The sequence below is a fragment of the Thunnus albacares genome, chromosome 23, assembly GCF_914725855.1.
Source record: "Thunnus albacares chromosome 23, fThuAlb1.1, whole genome shotgun sequence".
Taxonomy (NCBI): Eukaryota; Metazoa; Chordata; class Actinopteri; order Scombriformes; family Scombridae; genus Thunnus; species Thunnus albacares.
This window is the reverse complement of record NC_058128.1, coordinates 3,509,497-3,531,061: the sequence shown is the minus strand read 5'-3', so window position 1 is coordinate 3,531,061 and position 21,565 is coordinate 3,509,497. Positions and strand designations below refer to the sequence as shown.

Below are 21,565 nucleotides of genomic sequence, written 5' to 3'. Positions count from 1 at the left end.
GTAGAGGTTGAGTGCACTTATTGTAAACTATCTTTGGACAAAAGAATCTGCCAAATGAGAGAATTGAGGATGTTCGCTGTAGCTGAAACATGGTGTTTAAAAATGTTTTACATAGCCGAAAAGTATCCGGTCACTTCATCAGGATGTTGTCTTGGCAAGAGTTGATATGGGAGTGTGGGTACATGTCTAGATCAATTATGTTATATGGAGCTTTAGCAAAAGTTCAGTCAGGAAGACTATCTTTTGCATGCTCAGGTCTGTGGTGTTATTTCTCAAACCATCTGTCATTCTCATCCCTCACACATGCTCACTAAAGAACTTCCTGTCTGTCATTGCCCCGGGGGCATCAATTGAGATGTCATCTGTTCACATCAGCTGGTCACATCTAACCAATAGCACGGTGACAGACCTTCATTGTCAGCCTATCATTTGCAGCTGTCTTTTTAAATGATGTTATTCTCCCTCTCTGCCTCGGTGCTTTCATGCCGCAGTTACAATGCCCCGCCACTTCCCCATCACCGCCAAGTCTTCGCAGATTCATCAAGTCATCATCAACCTTACCAGTCTCAGCAGAAGTCATCATCCCCCACCAGAACCAGTGACTGTACTCCATGGGGGGATTTATCTTGCTGCTGCTCAGGACTGATGTCCCTCGATTGCAAAATCTCCTTGTAGAGTCGAAGCATCAAAGACTTTTGACAAGACTTAATGATCAATCAATCAATATCAATATCATCTGTACAATAAATAATTCTTTTTGCTTCACTTGTCTCTCCTGATTGAAATAAGTGACAAAGGAGCCCAGAATCTGGATTTATACACATTTACTAATAAATTACTGTCATACTTATTTTATTAATTAATGCTTACATATATTAAAGGGACTTTGGAATCTTCAAAAGGAAACAAACACCAAATAGATAATATTAAAACCTAATACAGTTAAAACCTCCATTGTAATTTGATTGAACATGTTTATCAGCACTCCCAGACACCTCAATGTGTGCTTAATTAAAGCTAATTGGATTTTTTGTGACATGAGTAAGAGGTTTTAGTAACTAAATGCGAGGGTGTGAGTATTTGTGGGCCTCCTTAACCACTTCTTCTAATGTCACATATCGTCATGTAAATAACATTTTGTTTACTTTTGTTTAAGTTTTGGCAGCTCTTTCTTTGAAGCTTTATTTTATGAAGCTGTGAGGCTCAAACTTGTGGCCACATTTTAACCACTAACAGCCCCTACACACACAGACATGCTGCACAGTTATTTGTATTACTACCGCCATCATGTGGCTGTAGATGGAAACTACAAAGACCACACAAACATCACTGATGCATGCATTTGCGTAAACAAGAGTAAACTTTATTTATAAAGCACTTTTTTCAAGGACGAGAGACATTTCATCCCAACCATCAGCCATCCCTCCTTTTTTAGATTAAAGTTTTCAGCAGTCCTGAGTTGCAAGTTATGAGCTCTCTGAGAGGAGTCTAGAGTCACTGGCTTTCAAAAATCAAAAATAAAACAAGCATTGTGATTGGATAACAGCTCTGCAAAGTCAGTGAGAAGAACACCAGCATTTCAGGCATGTTTTTGGACCCCTACCCAGTTTAAATATCATTATAAAGCCGATGACAGGAAAGGCAGGCGACTGTTTGGAGCCTGAAAGGGTCAATGACTCAACTCCACAGCAACATCTCAAAACACAGATACCCTCCTCCCCAACAAAAAAACAACAAAAAACACTGTCGGAATAACATCATCGTGAGAACCTCCCTAAAGGGGCCTCATTATCTTCTACACTTCCTGTCGACTGTGACTGTGAGGCTGTTATTATGACAGAAGCCCAAAAGTCAGGAGGTGCTCTGCAGGAGGTTTGCATGTTTTGCAAGTTGGCATAACCTTCAAAAATTAAAAAAATTCCAATAATTACATAAAATAATTACAGCCCAGTCACAGATTTAAGTCACTGTTTTATCAAAAATAAATATGCTGTTTTGAAATTCCCGAAAGAACGGATGATTCTTTTATTAATCACCTTGCCCAAGGCAGCATCCTGATGCAGTGCGTACTGATGCCTAGGTTTTGGGTGAGGGGTCAGAGGTCAGAGGTCAGGTCATGGAGGGTTTGGGTTGGTATTTCACTCTGTTGTAGTCGTCGACTGTTGTTTCTACTGGAGGTGTCTTCCAGTATTCCTCCAGACCCAACGCCAAGGACAGAGCTATGGCCGCCATCTTTAATTATTGAATTAAAAAGTCAAATCAGAAAATTTGCAACACATTCTCTAATCAAGGCAACTTCTACAAACTCAAGTCTTCAAGAACATCTGAAACTTGTTTTGAATCTAATTAACTATTCCAAAAACTCAGAACTCCTCTTGAAACTTTTAATAATTCTGGAAACTCATGTTCTTTTCAAGAAACTGATAATGCTTTCAGACATTTATAAACTACTCTAGAAATTCATTGTAAAACATGCAAACTTCTCTCTGTTCTTATCTTATAAATCGTATAAACTTTATCATAAACTCAGATACTTCTGGAAACTCATAATAAACTTTTCTACAAACTTGTAATCTAGAAAATATTGAAGAACTGAAGAAATCAATATGATATTTTTGTTTTTTAATTAATAAAATCTGCAGTGTGAAGATAAAATATTTCTCAACTTCAAAAAAAAGAAGATTATTAATTAAACAAAGAGAAGGTAACTAGAGTTCAACTGAGAATAGTGAATATTAGTGTACCGCAATGGTGGCGAAGGCTGAAATAATTCCTATCCTGAGTTTGATGGGGAAGCTCAGGTAGCTCTTCAGGATGGGACCACATGGCTGCAAGACACAGAGGTCAAAGGTCAACATTCAACATTAAGAAAAACAATGTTTCTTACCACAATAGATGGACATTAAGTGACCTGTCCTCTTGTAGAGAGAGGAGTGTTAAGACATCTATTGAAAGTAGAAAGGAAACAAGGAAAGATGAAAAAATAAAACAAAGAATGAAAGGAATGTGATAGTGTAATTACCTTGGAGTGAACCCACACTTTATTTGTGTTTTGTGGGGTCAGAGGTGAAAGGTCATTATCCACCAAAACACAGGGCTCCTGTGAGCTGGAGTTACCGGCCTGAGAGCTGTGAGACAAAGAGAAGGAGTGTATTTATAAGTCAAACCTATTCAGAAGCTCAAAAGCTCTTTGGGAATTTGATCAACTCTTCCAGAATGCCTCTTTGAGAAGCTAAAAAATGTTTCAAGAAAATCCAGACATTCTTCTAGAGCTTCAAAATCTCCTTGAGAAAATCAAAAAATCTTCCGCAAATCCAGAAATTCTTCAAAAGATCAAAAGCTCTTCCAGAAGCAAACTGTTTTAGAAACACGTCGTCTTTTCTAGTGTTTTAAAAGCTTTAAGAGAAACTCTTCTAGAAATTAATTCTTTAAAAGGTCAAAAGCCGTTTTTAAGAAACTTAAAAACTCTTCTAGAAATCCAGAAATTTTAGAAAATAAAAAGCTCTCCCAAAACTCAAAAGCTTTGTAGAAATCTAGAATTTTCTCAAGAGCCTCGAAAGCTTTTTGAGAAAATAAAAAAATCTTTAAATCCATAAATTCTTCTGGAGGTTCAAAAGCTTTAAGAGAAACTCAAACTTTTATAGAAATTCATAAATTCTTTAAGAAATTCAAAAGCTCTTTTTGAAATCTAGAAATTTGTCTAGAAACTAAAAGAGATTTTTGAGAAACTTAAAAAGTCTTCAAGAAATCTAGTTCCTCTAGAGTCTCAAAGGCAAATGTATGTAAATGCCTGTATTTATTGACAATTGACGTAAAATGAACTCTTTCTGCTCTGTGTGATCATAAATATGTTTCTCATTTACATTTTTTTTTCTGTTTCTGTTGTCAGACAACAGAAGTATGAAATCTGATTGTGGCTCATGAGTACCATGTTAACCAGCAGTCATTACCAGGCTGCTGAGCTGCAGATATAATCATTATGTTTAGATCACAACATCATCAGACAAACAAAAACACAGGTTAATAAGCCTTATTGATGATCACAGAGAAAATTGAAAGCATCTGTTATCTCAATCTAAATGAGCTGTAAAAGTATGTTTACGCTTGTAAAACATCAGAAATGACAGCACAACTCTACTCTAAACTACACTACACTATATTGTAAACGTGGTTGCTGGAGAACAGACTTTTGGCTTCTGAAACGTTTCCAGTTACAATTGAAACCAACGGAGCAGTGATTGAACATTCACCACAAAATAAACCAGAAATATCAACATCTAACAAGGACATGATGTTTTTGTGTTTTTCTGTCTTACCTCAGCAGGTTGGACGTGGACGGGTGGGATGAGGGAGGCGTGCAGATGCAGGAGGGAGGAAGATGAGTCTCCCAGTCCTCAAAACTCCTCAAACCACAACAAGAATCCTGAGAAACAAATTGACAAAAACACAGACATAAGCTGCAGTTCCTCTGATCGCCACTAGATGCTGGCTGACAGAAAACTATATTGGAGTGAACAGGAAAACAACTTCTCTGTAGAAAAAACAAAAGTTAATATTTGTTTTGTCCTAAGAAATCCTAAGAAGACGTGTTAAATCATTTTATTTGACAGATATCTACAATTCATTCATAAACTGCCAGTAAGTAACAGTAAGATACCTCTAATAACAATTTTGACTGTCAAAATTCAAATTTAAGATATTAATAAATACACTATGGGAGGATCAAATTAAATATCTTACAACAATTACAAGTTTTTACTATCTGAAATGTGAATCTCAGATATCTCAGATAATTATGAGTTGGCAAAACTTAAAGGAAAGGCTCACAATTTTTAAAGTTTGTCTTAAAACAGCAGTCAGGTGTCCAAATGAACAGTGAGGTTTTCCTCGCTGTAATCGTTCCTCCTGTTTATACTGGCTATTCAAAGATCCCCTTCAAATGTGCTTTTGATGTGAGTGATGGGTAAAATGTTTAGTCCAACAAACTGGAAGAAAACTCCTTGTGACACAACTTCCCTGATATTTTGTGATTCTCAACTAGTTGCTTATGTGTTTGTCTGTAAAATGCATTTGGTGCATCGTTTTCATGAGTTGAACTTGCATTTCATCGTTCAGGTTAACATCGAGCAGCTGAGAATAACATGATGTAAGACCTCATAGAGAATATTAAAAATGCAAAGAAAAATCTTATGAATATTTAACAGAGCTAAGTGGGAGGACTTCTCACACACAGACATGTTTCCTTCTGGATTAAATCAGATCCGGTTTCGTTTTTACTGCTTAAATCTTTATATTTCTCCGTCTCTCTTACCGATTTCTGAAGTTTTTTTAGTTCTTCCTGGATGCCAAGTTCTGCTCTGTGAAGAGGAGTGTTGTTGAGAAACACCTCCTCCACTTCGCTGTCCATCTGCAGAACAGAGTACCAAACAGTAGAAGAGTGATGGATACAGTAATAGGAGTTAGTCTAAAGAGCAAAAAACTATTCTTTTTATGAACAAGTCATTTCTAATCATTGAATTTAATATGTGATGTGTTTCCTGTATCCACATGAAAAAACAATACCGTACTGAAATTTATAAATTGCTCATTTTGTTTGTTTGTGTTTGCTTAAAGATCCCAAAATGTTAAAAAGTTGACATTTCTTTTACAGATGGTCACTATTCTATATCAAAAATAAACAGAAACTCTTCAGTTAAAAATCAAACTTGGGGCTTTTACATAATCTAAAAGACCTGGATGTTTACCAGGCAGGGAGGGTTTTATGAAAGACACGGTTGAATTGCATTATGGGCATTCTTGGACCTTGGGACTTATAAGTCAGGATATGTCAGACTCTGTTGCATCAGTTTTGGCCGTTCCTTTTCTTTTTATTCATTCTGATTTTTGCAAGGCCCCCAATATTATCTGTTTAGAAGTAAATAGGCAAAATACAGGCATGTCATTATTTATATATAGGCCATAAAGGGCTCCTTTTATGCTATTTGTTGGGGCCATGAGGTTTTTGGCAGCTAAAAATATGGGTGTGCCAACCATTTTTATACATTTTGACCTGACAAGGATCCAACTTGGATCAACATGTTGTCTATTTGAATACATTTTGTGGCTCAGAGTGTGCAGGTGTTTTTTTCATTGATGCTGCCTTTTAAACAGCCTTACAATTACACTTCTGCAGCTACAAATAAGGTCACAAGCAAGAAACGGGTGAGAAACTGCACTCTAGGAATATTTGTCCTATCTAAAACTTTCATAATTGCAGCCTCTAGGGGGCGACGTGGCAGCAGTGACAGACACACAGATGGGTAGAGAGAGACAGACAGGTAGATTCACCTGAGCTTGAACCTGAACCAGAGGTGAGGCAACAACCATCAGAGCCACAAACTCCACGAATATCAGAGCAGAAAACTGGAGAGGACAATCACAGGTTAGTATGTGTGTTTGTGTGTGTGTGGGTGTGATTTAAGTCACTTTCAGGGACACACCAGACTTAAGACCAGTTGATTGGGGATGGCTTGTGCAACTGAATGTGTGTGTGTGTGTGTGTGTGTCTCACCACCAGCAGAAGAGGTTTGAGGTCCAAAGAAGCAGCGCAGACGCCCAGAACAGACAAAAGCACGGTGAGCGGGCCAAACACCTGCAGGACCAGTAAACCATCGCTGCTGGACAGCTGGTCGAACAGCTGAGAGAGAAACAGAGAGAGAAACGATCAAATACTTCACACATAACTGTAGCTTGAACACTCCTCTCACATATTAAAACATGTATATTCAGTTTAACACTTTAAACTTCACTAATGTTGGCTGCACACTTTCAATTTGTCTTTTTGAAGTAAAAAGAGTTGTGTATGAAAAGGATTTTGAGGAAAAAATATTTAAATGAGAACATTGTTTTGTTATATCGAGTAACTGAGAAAATATTTTATGTATTTTTTTGTATAATGAGAACATTTTTCTCTTTGTAATGAGAAAATGCATTTCCTCATTATGAAAGAGTGAACAATATCCTTAATAACAACCCCGTCTACCTCTGATTGGTGTGAAACAAAACGTTTGAAATGTATCTGAACTGCCATTAAATCCACCTTCTGGACATTAACTGTCAGGGCGTATAGGGGATGGGAATGTGACATCATCAGCAAGTTGGCCATTTTTGGAGGATACCGTCACCTGAACACCTTCACCACCCATCCAGCTGGGTAGTCTCAACCTGTTAAACTCTGTGTAAGTCTGTTAAACTTCAATTTGCTGCTGAGTCTCTCCAGATTTATTTACTTTATCATCTCGCTAGTTAACTTGACACTATTTGTGAGCTTTATCAAGCTTTATTTGCCTCCTCCTCTTTTTCTACACAGCTAGTGAGCCAAAATAAACATCTGTGAATGTTCATTAGTTGTCAGATCCTGTGTTGTTATGTTGAACATCCTCACTGACAGTCAGAGCACAAAATTAAAGTGAAATTAAAGTGAAAAGCAGTTAAAATAACTAAAAATATGATGATAAAGGCTGCTCTTCTTCATCCTGTCTGCTGTTAATATCATCATTTCATCAGGAGCTCTTGAGCACATTAAGAGCAGCAGTGAGCTATAGATAACTTGCATAATATAACAAGTTGTTTTTCAAGTTATGAGAAAAAAGAGAAAATGTTCTCATTATACCCAGTTGTGGGTAATGAAAGTTTTCTCCTAATAAGGAGAAACTGAGCAAATATTTTTTTTGTCCTGGTGGCAGGAACACGCTGCTCTTGATTAATGAAATTGTAAAAATGTTATATTTAAAAGTACCGCCATATTTACAGTTGCAAAAAACAAATAAAAAATGATTTATGTCTTTGAATACACATTTCATTGCTTATTCTGTTTACATTTGTTGTCACTTTTACTTAATTTAATAAGAGATTTACAGTAATTTAATGATAATTTAAATAATTAAATAATACAGTCGTAATTTAGAGTTCATTAATCAGTGTTAATTAAGTTATAATTTTACATTTATTTGTTTAATTATTTTCTTATTGATATATATTTAACCCTTTCATGCATGAATTATTAAATCACAGAGTAAAATTTTTTTTTATTGTTTAGTTTTACTCTTAAACAAGTGAAAAATCATGTCAGTAACTTTTTTTTTTTTAATATATTGAATTTTGAAATGTGTCGACTGTAGTGGACACCATGCATCAACGGAGTAAAAAGTGATTTATGGAAATCAATATAGTCAATATATATATATATATATATACATGTTTATATATATATTATTTTATTACTAAGAGCAAATGGTATGAATACACATAGGAACATTAGATAACAACAACAATAGAGAGAATATTTGAAAAACAAGACCTAGGCCCAATTGACAGAATGTACCCTTTGTTGCATGACGTCCATTGGAGCGGACAGATGTATTTTCAGTCACAGAAAATAATGTACAGGAAAAATATTATTAAAAACTTGATAAAAGTATTTCAAAAATCTTATTTCGTTGAAAAATATACTTTTTACCTGTTTTTTTCCTCTGAAAATAAAAGTATTTAACAGATATTCCTGAGCTACTTGGTCCCTTTCCTCCACTCTCCGCCATGTTGAATTTATGATTCAATATCTCAAAATCACAGAGAGAGTCAAAAATGATATTCAGATGGAATTGTAGACAACACTTTGGGGGTTCACCACCTGATAGTTGGGACATGGTACTACAACTTAAATGGTTCAAGATGGCTTCCAAATATCTGTCCACTGTAGTGGACACCATGCATGAAAGGGTTAATCACTTGTGTATTCACATTTTTCTAAATTTAAAGTAATGTAGTCACATCTGCTCTGGTGAAAAGTTTTAAATGGACGTTTAGTCTTCTGTGTGGTGACGTCAGAGTTACCTCTGGTATGCTGCTATGGATGGTGGAAAAGCCGACGCCGATCATGACCACACCAGACACCTGCAGAGATGATGATGAGTGGAAACATTAGGACAGGAGTTGGATCAAAGTGCTGTTTGTTGGGTTTGAGCCTGCGTAGGAGGAAGTCTGTAACAGCAGCGACATTCCTCTCAAACTACTGCGCCTCCCCAGAGAGACGCTCATCAGACTCCCATCAGCTGGGAACTCTGACGGCTCGGAATCACAAACCTCCACTCTGAGAAACTCTGGCTGCAGTTTAAAGTTTCCAGTAGAAGCAGCTTCAACAAAGTTTCTCATGATGAAACATTTTCCTGCAACTTCATCTGAGGATCATCAGTGTTTGTAGTTTGATGCAACAGAAAATAAAATACTGATTAGATTTTTTAGTTTTGGTATGATTATCTTCTTATTATTTATTTTCTTTTCCTTCTTCTACTTCTTCTTCTTCTTCTTCTTCTTCTTCTTCTTCTTCTTCTTATTATTATTATTATTATTATTATTATTATTATTATTATCAGTGATACTGTTGTGGTTGTTACAATGATGATGATGATGATGATGATGATGATGATGATTGTTATTATTATTATTATCATTATTATTATTGTTTCTATTATAGCATCTTTCAACAACAATGCAATTCAAAGTCAAAGTTTATTTGTCAGTTTTTTTGTTTTTGAAATAGTCATAATAAATATAATTATTTATTATTAATTATTATTATTATGTCAATCAATTTGATTGTTTTTTACTTATATTTCTCGTGTGCATGAGTCTCAAATTGTTTTAATGTTTACATTTGTTCCATTTTATTATTGACTTTCAATCACACTAACCTGTATGAAAGGAACTCTACAAATAAAGTTTGACTGATTGATTGATTGATTGATTGAATAATTGACAGTGTTAACAAAAATACTGATTTAATCCAACACTGACAGTATTTGTAACTTATTTGGGTTGAGTTCAACTACAGCTTACTAATTACTGTAATCAGCTGATGTAGTGCAAACAACAACAACAACAACAACAACAACAACAACAACACAGAAGCCAAAACAGGAAAACACCATAATGTAGCATTTAAGAGTTTGTGCAGAACTAAAACTGGCAATATTAGAAATGAAACGCTGTTTTCAAGCTTATTGTAATAACATTGATCATTATCATTTCATTAGATAAAGTGAATTTTTGCACTTGATACTTTTTTTGCTAAAGGCAAGAAACCAGGAGATGGATGAGGAAGAAAGGAGACGAGGAAGAGAGAAACCAGAGAGGAAGAAACAAAGAAAGGATTGAAGGGAGGAAGCAAAAAGAGGAAAGAAGAATGAGGAGATAAAACAAAATATTTTGCAGACTAATCACAACTAAACACATATTACTTAATAATATTTTATTCACTTTTTATTTCACAAAAACACTAACAGAAACAAATATTTTTGATGAGGATTTATTGAAGTAGTATTAATAGATTATTTTGGTAACTTGGAGGCAGCAAACCTGAGCTGTCAACACAAACATGACTTAATAAAGCTAACATGTTAGCAAACAGTAAAGTTGTGAGCTACAAAACCAAAACAATGAGCTGAAAGATGCTAAAAGCAGCCTGGTCTCACCAAATGGCGTATGAATAACTCGCCAGTTTATTAAGTTATCACTATGTGTTTTTTTTGCTTTTGGTGTGAGTGGAGGGCTCGGTAGTTACACAGCAAAATGGCAAAAAGTTGCAAAAGTAGCAGGAGCCAATTTTTACATTTTTACCGCATTTTACTGAGCATTTTAACTCAAACCATGATCTTTCCCTAACCCCAACCAAGTGGATTTTGTGCCTAAACCTAACCAATGGTGTTAAATGACACACGAAATGTCCTTAAAAGTGGTGTGCTATTTATACGCCATCCCATTGGATCACGTTGGCTGAAAGAGAGCTGAAGGGGAACTGATACAATATGTTGAACTTGTTAGCAAACAGTTGCTTATTTCCACATCCAGAAGTTACGGAGCAACATTATCATTCATTTGGAGTCGTGTTTCTGTCCACCTGTTGAATGTAAGTCCAATATTCACTCTCTTTTAGCTCAGTTTTTGGTCTCTACCAACTCCTGAGGGAAATATCTGGCTCTTTAGCTGCTAAATGCTCCACTATGTTCACCAGCTAGTCTACAGCTAACTGTGTCTGTTTGTTTTGGTGCTGAGCAGGTGGTGTACAGTGGCTTTTTACAGCTTTTTTCTCTGAAAACGACACTATGAGAGCACTGAGAGCTGAAACTCACTATAAAGCTCCGTAAAGCCGAGAGAAGCTGCAGAGTCAATGATAATTCTCTGTAAGTTCATCACTATGAGCCACGACCAACACATTACACACTGAATATTACACTTTCAGTTTAAACTTTATATGGTGGTTTCTAAATGACATCCAATAAATCTTTTGTATCTCTGTGATGCAAATTTTAGTTCATGTGCTGACATCGATATATCTGTGATAAGCTTATTTCCCAATTTATCACGCGGGCTCTATGTAATTGTCACTGATGTATCTTCATGTTGTAGCTGGTGAACGGGTCCCATGTCTCACATTCTGTCGAGTATATTAATCTATAACAGTGCATCATATTGTCTCAGTTGATGATGTAATTTGTTTTGTATGTAACTAATTATTTTGCAATGTTGTTGAACTCTTTTAAGCCTCTTCTTAAAACATACTTTTATCTGAGATTCTTTTGTGATTCACTAGAGTTTGTATTTTCTTTGAACTTTCTTTTATTTCTGTTTTTATTTCTTTTAAATTGTCTCTTTGTTTTATTTTATATTGAACTGGTTTTATCTGTTTTTTAAAACCTAGTCGTTTTATGATTTGTCTGTTTTATTTTGCTGCCTTTGTGAAGCACTTTGTAAAGCAGGTTTTGAAAATCGCTCCTTAAATAAAGATTATTATTATATAGTGAAGTAAAAAATACATATAAATAAGTACATTGAATAAACAAACCGTCCTGAGATGGGACAAAAATATTAAAATACCAGTTGCTCAAATATACACAAAACATTAGATAGAATTAATGAAGCCTGGAGTTTGCTACCAGAAATATAATATATAATTATAAACATTTTCAATTGTTAATTATGATTGATTAATAAATAAAATCATTACAGATAAATTAATTAAGTTTAAATTTACCGTATGAAGCCAACATGGACAAGAAGTCTTAAAAGTGCTCCCAAAAAAAAATGGAGATTTGAACATCTGCAATAACAGTTGGACAAACATCTGATGATGATCATGTGATATGAGTGAAAGCTCCAGAACATCTACTGAATGGACTTTGTGGTAAGATTATTTTCTCAACTGCTGTTGTCAAAGTCTTAGTTTCACAAAACAGCAAATAAAAAAAGTTCAATTTGATTATACATATACATATATAAATATAGATATAAATATACTGGTATTTTTTGCATTTATGTATTTTTTTGTATTATTGTATTTATACTTTTTATACTTTTATATTATACTTTATATACTTTTTATTTATACTTTTTATACTTTTTAATTTGTACAGCAAAGTCAAGAATAAACTTTGAAACTCAGTTTATGAAAGTATTGAATATATTTTCAGTTGTTAATCAAAGTTTTTTCTAAAATGATCAACAAATGTGTTAATATTCATGTAAAGAGAAGCATCATTGAGCTTCATTCAGATCCTCACATTCTGGTTATTTGGCTTATTTACACATTACATTTATTTTGTCCAAACTATAAATCTCCAACGATGGAAAGTAAAGACAGTGTTGAATAAAACTTAATACAATTTAAAAGACAAAAAAAAATTTGGTGTATTTTAAGGAATTATTACATTTTATTTTCCTTGTTGTTATTTTCCTCAGTGATCAATCTAACGCCTCTGCCGCTGAAGTTTCCAGCTGCTCATCATCACATCCATCACAGCCCAACACAAACATGCTGCTAGCAGTTAGCAATTAGCGGTTAGCTTACCAGTAGCAGCACAGTGACACAGATGTCGAGTCCTCGCAAGTAACTCCTGCAGCGAGCCATGACCGCCGCCCGAGAGAGTCGAGCTAAAATAGAAACAGAGTAAAGACCAGAGCCGACTGTGTGTGTGTGTGTGTGAGTGTGTGTGTGTGTGAGTGTGAGTGTGAGTGTGTGTGATGGATGTTGTTTAAAGCTCAGAGTGTTTGGCTGCAGAACGAAGAACATGACCAAGTTTGGAAGATCAGCTGTAGGAGAGGAGAGGAGAGAAGAGGAGAGGAGAGGAGAAGGAAGCAAGAGTGGAAAGGAAAGAAGGAAACAAGAGAAGAGAGGAAAAGAGACAAGAGGAAGGAAGGAAACGAGAGGAGAGAATGAAAGGAAACAAGACAGGAAAGGAGAGAGAAAGAAACAATGGAGGAAAGGAAAGAAGGAAACAAGAGAGGAAAGTAGAGGTTACTGCAGGTAACAATTATATCTAATTAAGAGGAGAGGGAGGAGAGGAAGAGGAGAGAGTGATTGAGACGGAGATATGAGGGGAAGTGAAGAAAAACAGAGCAGGGGAAGAGGGTTGAACAAGACAGATTGAAGGTAAACAAGTGCGAGAGAACCTGCAGAATATCTGCGGTACAACAACATGTTTATCCCTACAACACGTCTCATAAACACAGTGCCAAAGTTCCCCACAGAACAAAAACAATGCGTGCTAAAAAACATGGCAACAGCAGACTCAACAAAGCAGCTCAGACGCCCTTCTGCCTAACTACTTCCTCCAGCTTTTCCTGCTCCCCTCCCAACTGGACGTAACTGGAAAAACCACTGATCAGATGCCAGAATCACCACAACCGACTCCTTTCTAAGCGAGAGAGCCGAGGCTCAACTGTCAGCCGCTAACAGGTGTCTGAGCTCCTCATCCTCTCCTCAAAGGTGAGTTCTGACACCTTGTGGAGGAAGCTGATTTCAGAGGCTCGTATCTGTAGTTTCATTCACAACCTGAGTCACTACGAAGCAGCAACTACTACGGTTTGAGGCTGAAGCCAGTGTGAACACGGCAGTGGTGTGACGCTGGTTCCAGTGGTGGAAAGTAACTAAGTACATTTACTCAAGTACTGTACTTAACTTCTCACATGCTTTCATTTCAATAAATGTTCAAATGATCCAATATTTCAGCAAAAATCAAAGATTAGAGAAAAAGTCCAAAAACTGAAAACAGATTTGTGTATCAGAACTTTGTTTTTTCTTCTTTCCTCTCCCATTAATCATCTCATGACCCCTCAGATTTACCTGCTGACCCTTTGGAGGGGCCCCGGCCCCTAGGTTGGGAACCATTGGACTAAACTAGCTAACTGTATATAAAGTAGTGTAAACTAGCTCCACCTCCAGCAGCTACAACAGTAACATGCTGCTCTAACACTGATGCTTCACTATTAATAATCTAATGATGTCATATATAATAATATATCAGTCAGAGGGACCAAACCACTACTTTTACTGCAATACTTTAACTACATCAAGCTCATAATACTTATGTACTTTTACTGCAATACTTTAACTACATTTTGCTGCTATTTTTACTTAGGTGGGACTTTTCATAAAGGAATTTTACTTGTAAGGGAGTGTTTTTGCATTTCTATGTTGGTACTTTTACATAAGTAAACAATCTGAGTACTTCTTCCATCAACCAACTGATTCCCATTAAAAAAGCATCAACTTCTTTCCAAGTGTGCTGGTGGTCATTTTGGAAATTATTGCTCCATTAATAAGATTTGAACATTTATAGTAGCTTTGATGTCTGCTGTGTCAGCGTTGATTGACAGTTGGCTCACCTGCTGCTCTCCCTGGTTCCGGGACTCACACTGAGTTCAATGTCACTAGATTATGATACTTATCTTTATGTACTATGTCTATGGTCACTACCCAAAACTGTGTGACCACAGATGAGTGTTGGTAAATGTACCCACAGACTGTACTATAACGTCAGTAGTCAGGTTTCCATCCGAATGTAGAGCAGATTTCAACAGAAATTTCAGAGAATTGATAAAAGAAAATGAGAATTACTGTGCGTTTACATCCACTACAGTTTTGCAAATATTAATAGTTGAGTGCATCCAAGTAAACACGGCAGTCAATAAGATGGCACAACACAACATGGTCAAAGTTCCAAAACTTGAGGTGAACGTATGTAGAAATGCTGCCAGCCAATCAGAATAGAGTGGGCTCATGGGGAGGCGGGCCTTAAAGAGACGGCCTGTTTCAAACAGAGGCTGAACTGAGGGGCAAAAACAAGAGGTAGAAGAGAATGAATATTGGACAGGTGGACAGAAACAAAAAATCAAAACATTAAGATAAATTAAAAATAAGCAAATAAAACATGAAAATACATTAAAATTTAGACATTTTAGTGCAATAAATATACATAGATGGATGTTAATTGAAGGCCAGTTTATGTACTGTGTCATGCCAGTGAACCCTGTTGGATAGATATATTAAGATAAAATAGAGCAGAGAGGAATTTAACCACAGTGCTGTGTTGACATTAGACTAAAAATAACCGAGGGGGACGGACCGACTGTCTGGGTGTGTGTTTATGTCCATATGTGTGCATGTGTGTGTGTGTGTGTGTGTGTGTGTGTGAGCAACAGTCATAAACAAAGTTCTTGCTCTCTGCTGGTTTCTCAACACATGTGGTGTTTCTGAAACTATCTTTAGAATCAGAGACATTAGCCCACACCGATAATGATCATACACAGTGACCGACTGGAACTATTTCATCCATCACTTTCCATCATACAGTATGCAACAAATGTGTAAGAACATAGTTACATAAACAGAGAGTTACATTTCAGCCTCCAGATGGCGCTTGTAGGACTTCATCCTGTTACCAACAGCCTTCAAACCATAAACAGTGTATAAACACAGACGTAGTAAGGTGTGACGTCACCGGTTGGTTTGCACACTGAATCACAGAGAAGTTTTTAGTCAGCATCGTCTTTTCTTTTTGGAGCCAGGACCCTCCAAATAAGGAGTGCAGGGTGTAGCTACTTTAGCTAAATGGTGCTAACAGGGCAGGTATTATAATCAAGTAAGATTAGACTTTACAGACAAATACACTACAGTAATTTGACAGTTTTGTGTGTACATTTTCTTGTTGTTTTAAGTTGTTTTTTTTTTACATTATCTTTGGTCTTTGTCCCCCAGTGTGACTATTTTCAAGTATTTTTTCAGGTAAGTTGTTCAGCTTTTTATTCTAAAGACATATTTCACATATTTCCTACACTTTATAAGTATTTCATCACCTACAGAGGTCAGTGCAGCACTCTTTGTCCTCCATACAAGATTTAGTGTGAATTGGCTCTTTAACAATGAACAGAATATATAACATTATAATCTAAGCTAAAAGGACAACTTACTGGGAAAATGGAGCCGGCTCAGGTTTCCCTGAAGTGTGGAACGTTTGTTATGTGATCACAGGTGGTTGAATATGTCTCCGGTGTCGAATGTGAATATCCTCCTTGATCTTTCTCCGGTCGTCTACTGAGTCCTTGTCGATGACCTTTCACCCCTTCCCATGTTGTCTGCTTTTGGTGTTCATTTTTCTATTATGCCCAGGCACCTTCCTCCAAAAGAAAGTAACCTTTGAGTTTATTTTGCGATATATAACAGGTAACTTGATTGACTACATGCTGAAGAGTGAACTTTAGTTACTTGAGCGTCTTTATTCCCGCAATAACAGAACAGCTTAGATTTATCTGAAGGAGGAGGAGGAAGGAGGGAACTGAGTCCTGGCATTTATCAGAATTTCAACATTTAACCACTTCACCTGTGACACAGACAGAGAGCCAGACAGCTGCAGGCAGAGCTTCCCTTCATCATTTATTGTATTTAGACAGCTGGAACAGTGATAAAACCATTTTAAACAGCAGGCTGCAGACGCTCACACAGGAACACATCAGGCTCAGTATGTCAAGATAGCGAACAAACAACATCCTCTGTTATATTTCATTACGACATGCAGATTAAGTCCTGCAAAGTTTGGTCCAGGGACCCTCGGAGGTCCTGCTTGGGGTAGAGGGGGTCCACAGCAGAGGTTTCTTTCCATTGGTAATTTCAGTATACTGTTTTTGAGTTTTCAAGTATACTTTTACATATACTTTTTTTTGAATATGGAAGTCCTTTAAAAATTCAAATAAAAATAGAAAAATAGAAATAAAAATTCAACTCAAGCATCCCAAAATTATGACTTAGCACCTTAAAATTTTAAAATATATATATGTTTATATTTTTTTAACTAACTAAATATAACATTAACATCATAATAATTATGAGATACTCACAGAAATTTCTATTTTAATTACTCTTAATCTGCTCAAATGTTTATTTCCCTGGAACAGTAGGAGTGGAAAAACAAAAAAGATATAAATGATGGAGAACCTCTTATGTAGTATGACACTTATCCCAAAAAGGTTAAAAAAAATACACAAAAATAAACACATACTGGAGGACTTCAACCAGTGCCAGTAAAAAAAAAACTAAAATCCAAAACTCATTAATAATTCATAAATGCGACAGCAACAAGATTCAGAGTGCAAAAAACAAGTTTTGTTGCACAAGATTAAACCACAGCTCTTACACAAAATATGATAGTAATAAAACAATGTGATCTCATATATTAAATCTGTGCAGCAGTGTCCCATTGAAGGCGTATTGATTTATAATATCAATATTCTGTATCTTTATTTCTGAGAAGTTTATGGAACAGCGAGTTTAAGATGAGAAAGTTGTACATTTTACAGAAACACCACAACTTCAGCTACCTGAGACGATGAGTATTTTTGAAATATTTTCCAGGCATCATGACAGACAGCTACAGCAATAAATGGTTATGTATAAAGTATGGAAGCCCATTCCTGCCAAAAAAGAAATTAAACATATACAAAAAAATGAAATAAAGCAGAAATACTTCAGAACTATGGCCTAGTATCCGAGTATCTTTTTTGTCATAATTAGGAGAAAATATGTAATTATATTGAGTTAATTAATAATTCATATGAGATTTTCAATATTATCACAAGATACTCATTTTTATACATTTCTAACTCTTCTGTTTTATTTTTGGGCAGTAATGGGCTTCCGTATATAATAAAAACCACACAATATGAAGAAGACTTGAAAACAGTGTTTCTAAATTTTGTTCCTTCAGGCCTCAACATGAACGAAAACACTGAGTGCAAAGTAATCACAGGTTTATCTGTAATGTTAAAGGGACACTCTGATATTTTGATATTTAAATTCTGTAAATTTTAATTCACTAGAAGATCAGTATCAGTTTCATTTCTGTGCATGCAGTACGGAGATAATTAAAGCTTTCAGTTTCATTGATTAATCAGTTAATTAAAAATATATATTTATTTTACTCTCCCATTTATATTTTACAGCTTGATTTGAAACCTCCTCTTATCACTTTTCTTGTTTTCTCAATCCAGGAACACAATTAAAAATCATCTATATTCCTCATTTTGCACTTACCATGTTTGCCATAAACATTTATATATATATATATATATATATATATGTATGTATTTACATTTATTTGTCACTTCTAGGACTCCATACACATTAGGCTGTTTATTAATGGGATACAATTTTGGTGAAAAATCTGTTTATTGATAAAGCTGATCAGCCAAAATATCAGTGTGTTCCTTCTCCATAAAAGCGCAGGTTAAGCTACAGTAGCACTGAGGTTAGGTGGATGTTATATGGTGGGTCATTTGGACACTGCTGATTGGCCATTGCCAGACATGGAGGGGTCCTGGCCATGTTCAGGTGTTCAGGCAGTGGTGGCGGCGTCCTTCCTGCCGATCTGACAGTAGAGAATCATGGCGAAGACCATGCCGGCGATCTGCAGAGAGACGACACGTCAGATAACAGAACACTGAAACACTGAATATTATAATTATGTTTGTTTTGTATTAATCTACTTCTGTTTGATGGTTGTATGAGTGCTCATCATAAAGTGGTTCCCAACCACAGCCTCAAAAAAATCACATTATGATGAAGTAGACGTTGCCTCTTAGTAGATGTTACCTTTTTGTCTTGGGTCACAAGACAAAAAGGGTGGGAAACTCTACTTAAAGCAACTAAAAAGATATTAGAAAATGTTTGATTAAAGAGTCAATAAATGTATGTCTGTGGACAAAAAAAAACTTAAATAGAGAAGTTAACTACAACTCCCAAGGAGCATTTCAGGAAAAAAACCATCAGACCTAAAAAAAAAAAAAAAAAGCAGAAACCTGATCAAACAAACCTTTAAATATGTTTATTTTTTAATTTGGGGGCAATTAAGCATGAATTTGGTGACTATAGCGTCATGTTTTATTCCCATGGCAACTGACTGAGCCAAGACTTATTGGTATTGTAGTAATTAAAACCATTCAAAATGCCAAACTGACAGAAAAATCCTGATTTCTGGCAAAGTTTAAACATTGAAAATTTGTAGTCATAACATGAATCTGTATAAATTCTACGTTTCTACGTTAATTCAGGAGAACATTAAAAGGAAACTTTGCAGTGGGGAAATAATTCTTCCAGAACCACCAGCTCCTCCATTTTTATAATTCAGTAATTTATCATATAAACAGCTTCAATTTTGTAATCAACTCTAATGCTAGGCCCCGCTGTAAGACTAACCTGAACTGTCTGTAATGTAAAAAACGGCTTAAAAAACGAGTTTGTCTGCAACAATTAGTCGATTAATTGATCGGCAGAAAATTAATCAGCAACTATTTTGATGATCAAAGAATCCTTTCAGACATTTTTTTAAGGAAAAATACCAAAAATTTGCTCCTCCAGCAAGAGGATTTGAAGTTTTTCTGTGTCGTACATGATAGTAAACTGAATCTTTTTGGGCTTTTCACTGTTGATCAGACAAAACAAGACATTTGAAGACGGCTGTGAGAAACTGTAACGGCTGTTTTTCACTATTATCTGACATTTTATAGACAAAACGATTAGCCGAATAATCAAGGAAACAATCGGCACTTTAATAAGTAATGAAAATAACTGTTAGTTGCAAAATATATACTGTATGTACAAACATTTTTAGCAGTGTAAAATAAAACGTGTGTGTTTGCATGTGTGTGTGTGTGCTGACCAGCAGGATGGCGATGGCGAATGCGATTCCCACCACCACCTCCATGTGTTTCTCCATCAGATGGATGATTTGGCGGGCGCAGGGCTACAGGATGAGACCATGACATCATCATTACTGTGCATCACATGCTTGTACGTTTTGTCCACTTCAACATCATTTCATTAAATGTGATTAAAGAAATTCCATCTCTCTGCAGGTTTGAAACTTAAGGAAGGACATAAATCTAAAATATTCAAAAACATGAGAGACTGTAGTTGCAGTTTACAGATGGGTGTCTGTGTACTACAGTGATATTTCAGTCTCACCGTGGAGTAGACGCCAGACTTGCAGTCTGTATCGGTGGCGTTGCAGCGACAGGAGTTAGGGATTACGTCCCAGTCTGACGCTCCCTTCACAAGTCCACAACACTTCAGCTGCAGGGACAAAACAACACATGAGACTCAGCTGTTCAACAGACTCAACAGCAGCTACTCATCAGCTGTTCATGTATACAAATAAGGTCTTATGTGGTATTTTGTGTTTATGGACGTCACGCTGTTCAGTGAAATAGTGTTTTATTTATTGACTGCTCTACCTGAAGGAAGCGGTGGATACTGTAGGAATAATAAGCTCTGGCTTCAGTCTGCACCTTTTTGTTCTTATCTAAGAGGATTTATTGACATTTTTATGGTATGTATTCTGATTTGATAACATTTACATTTTTCTTTATGTGCTACAGACTGAAATAAAGCTTTATGATGATGTGTTAGTTCCTGATTTGCTTCCACATTTCTCGATAATTTTTTTTTTTGGAACTTATTTTATTTCCTTTTCTCAAGTGCAGTCGTACAGTACAATCAGCTTTTCAAATATTTACATTAATACAGGTGTAAATGAAGCAATGTTAAGGGTCCGTTCATGATTTTTGACCTTCCATCATGTGTCCATGTGTCCATCATCCATACAGCCATTATCAGTGCATAAGTAAATAAAATGAATAATAATAATAATAATAATAATAATAAAGGTAAATAAAAAAAAACTTTAAAAAACAAAGCAAAACAAAAAAAGTTACAAATACATACATACGTATATATATATACACCAAAAAAAAAGTAAAACTTCAAGTAAAACTTGTTCACATTTGACCATAATGTTAAAAAACAGTTGTTTATCTGTTATCACATCTAAGTTAAAAGCCTATTTTAAAAGGCTTGTCTAGTTATTTATCCTTTATTTATGTATATTATGTTTGAATTGATCTTGTGTACATATATATAAATTATATAATGTATAAATGTATAAATAAACTTGCTTTGACTGTGTTGAGGTACTTCTGTCTCCTGATTGGTTTGTTCACAACTAATGAAACAGCTGCACTTTTTCACTTGTAGATTTGATCAATGTGATGTATATATATGTGGTATCTGTATTGTGTCAGTGTCTATGAGACAAACGTGGTGGCAGCCTGATGCATGTGCGCCCTCTAGTGGGTTTCCATGGTGACTACAGTCTGACTGATACACACATGACTCCCCCTAAAGCCACATATGTTTACGTTGACT

General features: G+C 35.7%; 2 protein-coding genes and 1 long non-coding RNA gene across 5 annotated transcripts in view; 1 reads left to right on the top strand and 2 right to left on the bottom strand.

Moving 5' to 3' along the window:
- Positions 1-1,337: 1,337 nt before the first annotated feature.
- LOC122975318 (23 kDa integral membrane protein-like) lies at positions 1,338-16,585 on the bottom strand. Of its 3 annotated transcripts, XM_044343707.1 has the most exons (10): positions 16,282-16,585; positions 12,881-12,963; positions 8,872-8,931; positions 6,551-6,676; positions 6,328-6,402; positions 5,312-5,407; positions 4,317-4,423; positions 3,023-3,128; positions 2,745-2,828; positions 1,338-2,232 (listed from the first exon to the last, which is right to left on the bottom strand). In XM_044343707.1, the coding sequence occupies exons 2-10, from the start codon at positions 12,938-12,940 to the stop codon at positions 2,110-2,112; spliced, it is 837 nt and encodes a 278-aa protein (XP_044199642.1). In that variant the 5' UTR covers positions 12,941-12,963; positions 16,282-16,585; the 3' UTR covers positions 1,338-2,109. The 3 variants fall into 3 exon arrangements, with proteins under 3 accessions (XP_044199642.1, XP_044199643.1, XP_044199641.1); XM_044343708.1 differs by lacking the exon at positions 12,881-12,963 and having other exon boundaries at positions 16,282-16,584; XM_044343706.1 differs by lacking the exon at positions 16,282-16,585 and having other exon boundaries at positions 12,881-13,191.
- On the top strand, positions 13,255-20,111 carry LOC122975323. The gene is made up of 3 exons (XR_006400628.1): positions 13,255-13,798; positions 16,070-16,096; positions 20,028-20,111. It is a non-coding gene; the product is annotated as an uncharacterized LOC122975323 (long non-coding RNA).
- LOC122975320 (tetraspanin-8-like) overlaps positions 17,717-21,565 on the bottom strand; it is a 21,013-nt gene continuing 17,164 nt past the window's right edge. The window contains exons 6-8 of the mRNA XM_044343711.1: positions 20,327-20,434; positions 20,022-20,105; positions 17,717-18,770 (exon numbers count right to left, since the gene is read on the bottom strand). Coding sequence (XP_044199646.1) covers positions 18,699-18,770; positions 20,022-20,105; positions 20,327-20,434 — 264 coding nt within the window. The 3' untranslated portion in view covers positions 17,717-18,698. The remainder of the gene's footprint in view (positions 18,771-20,021; positions 20,106-20,326; positions 20,435-21,565) is intronic.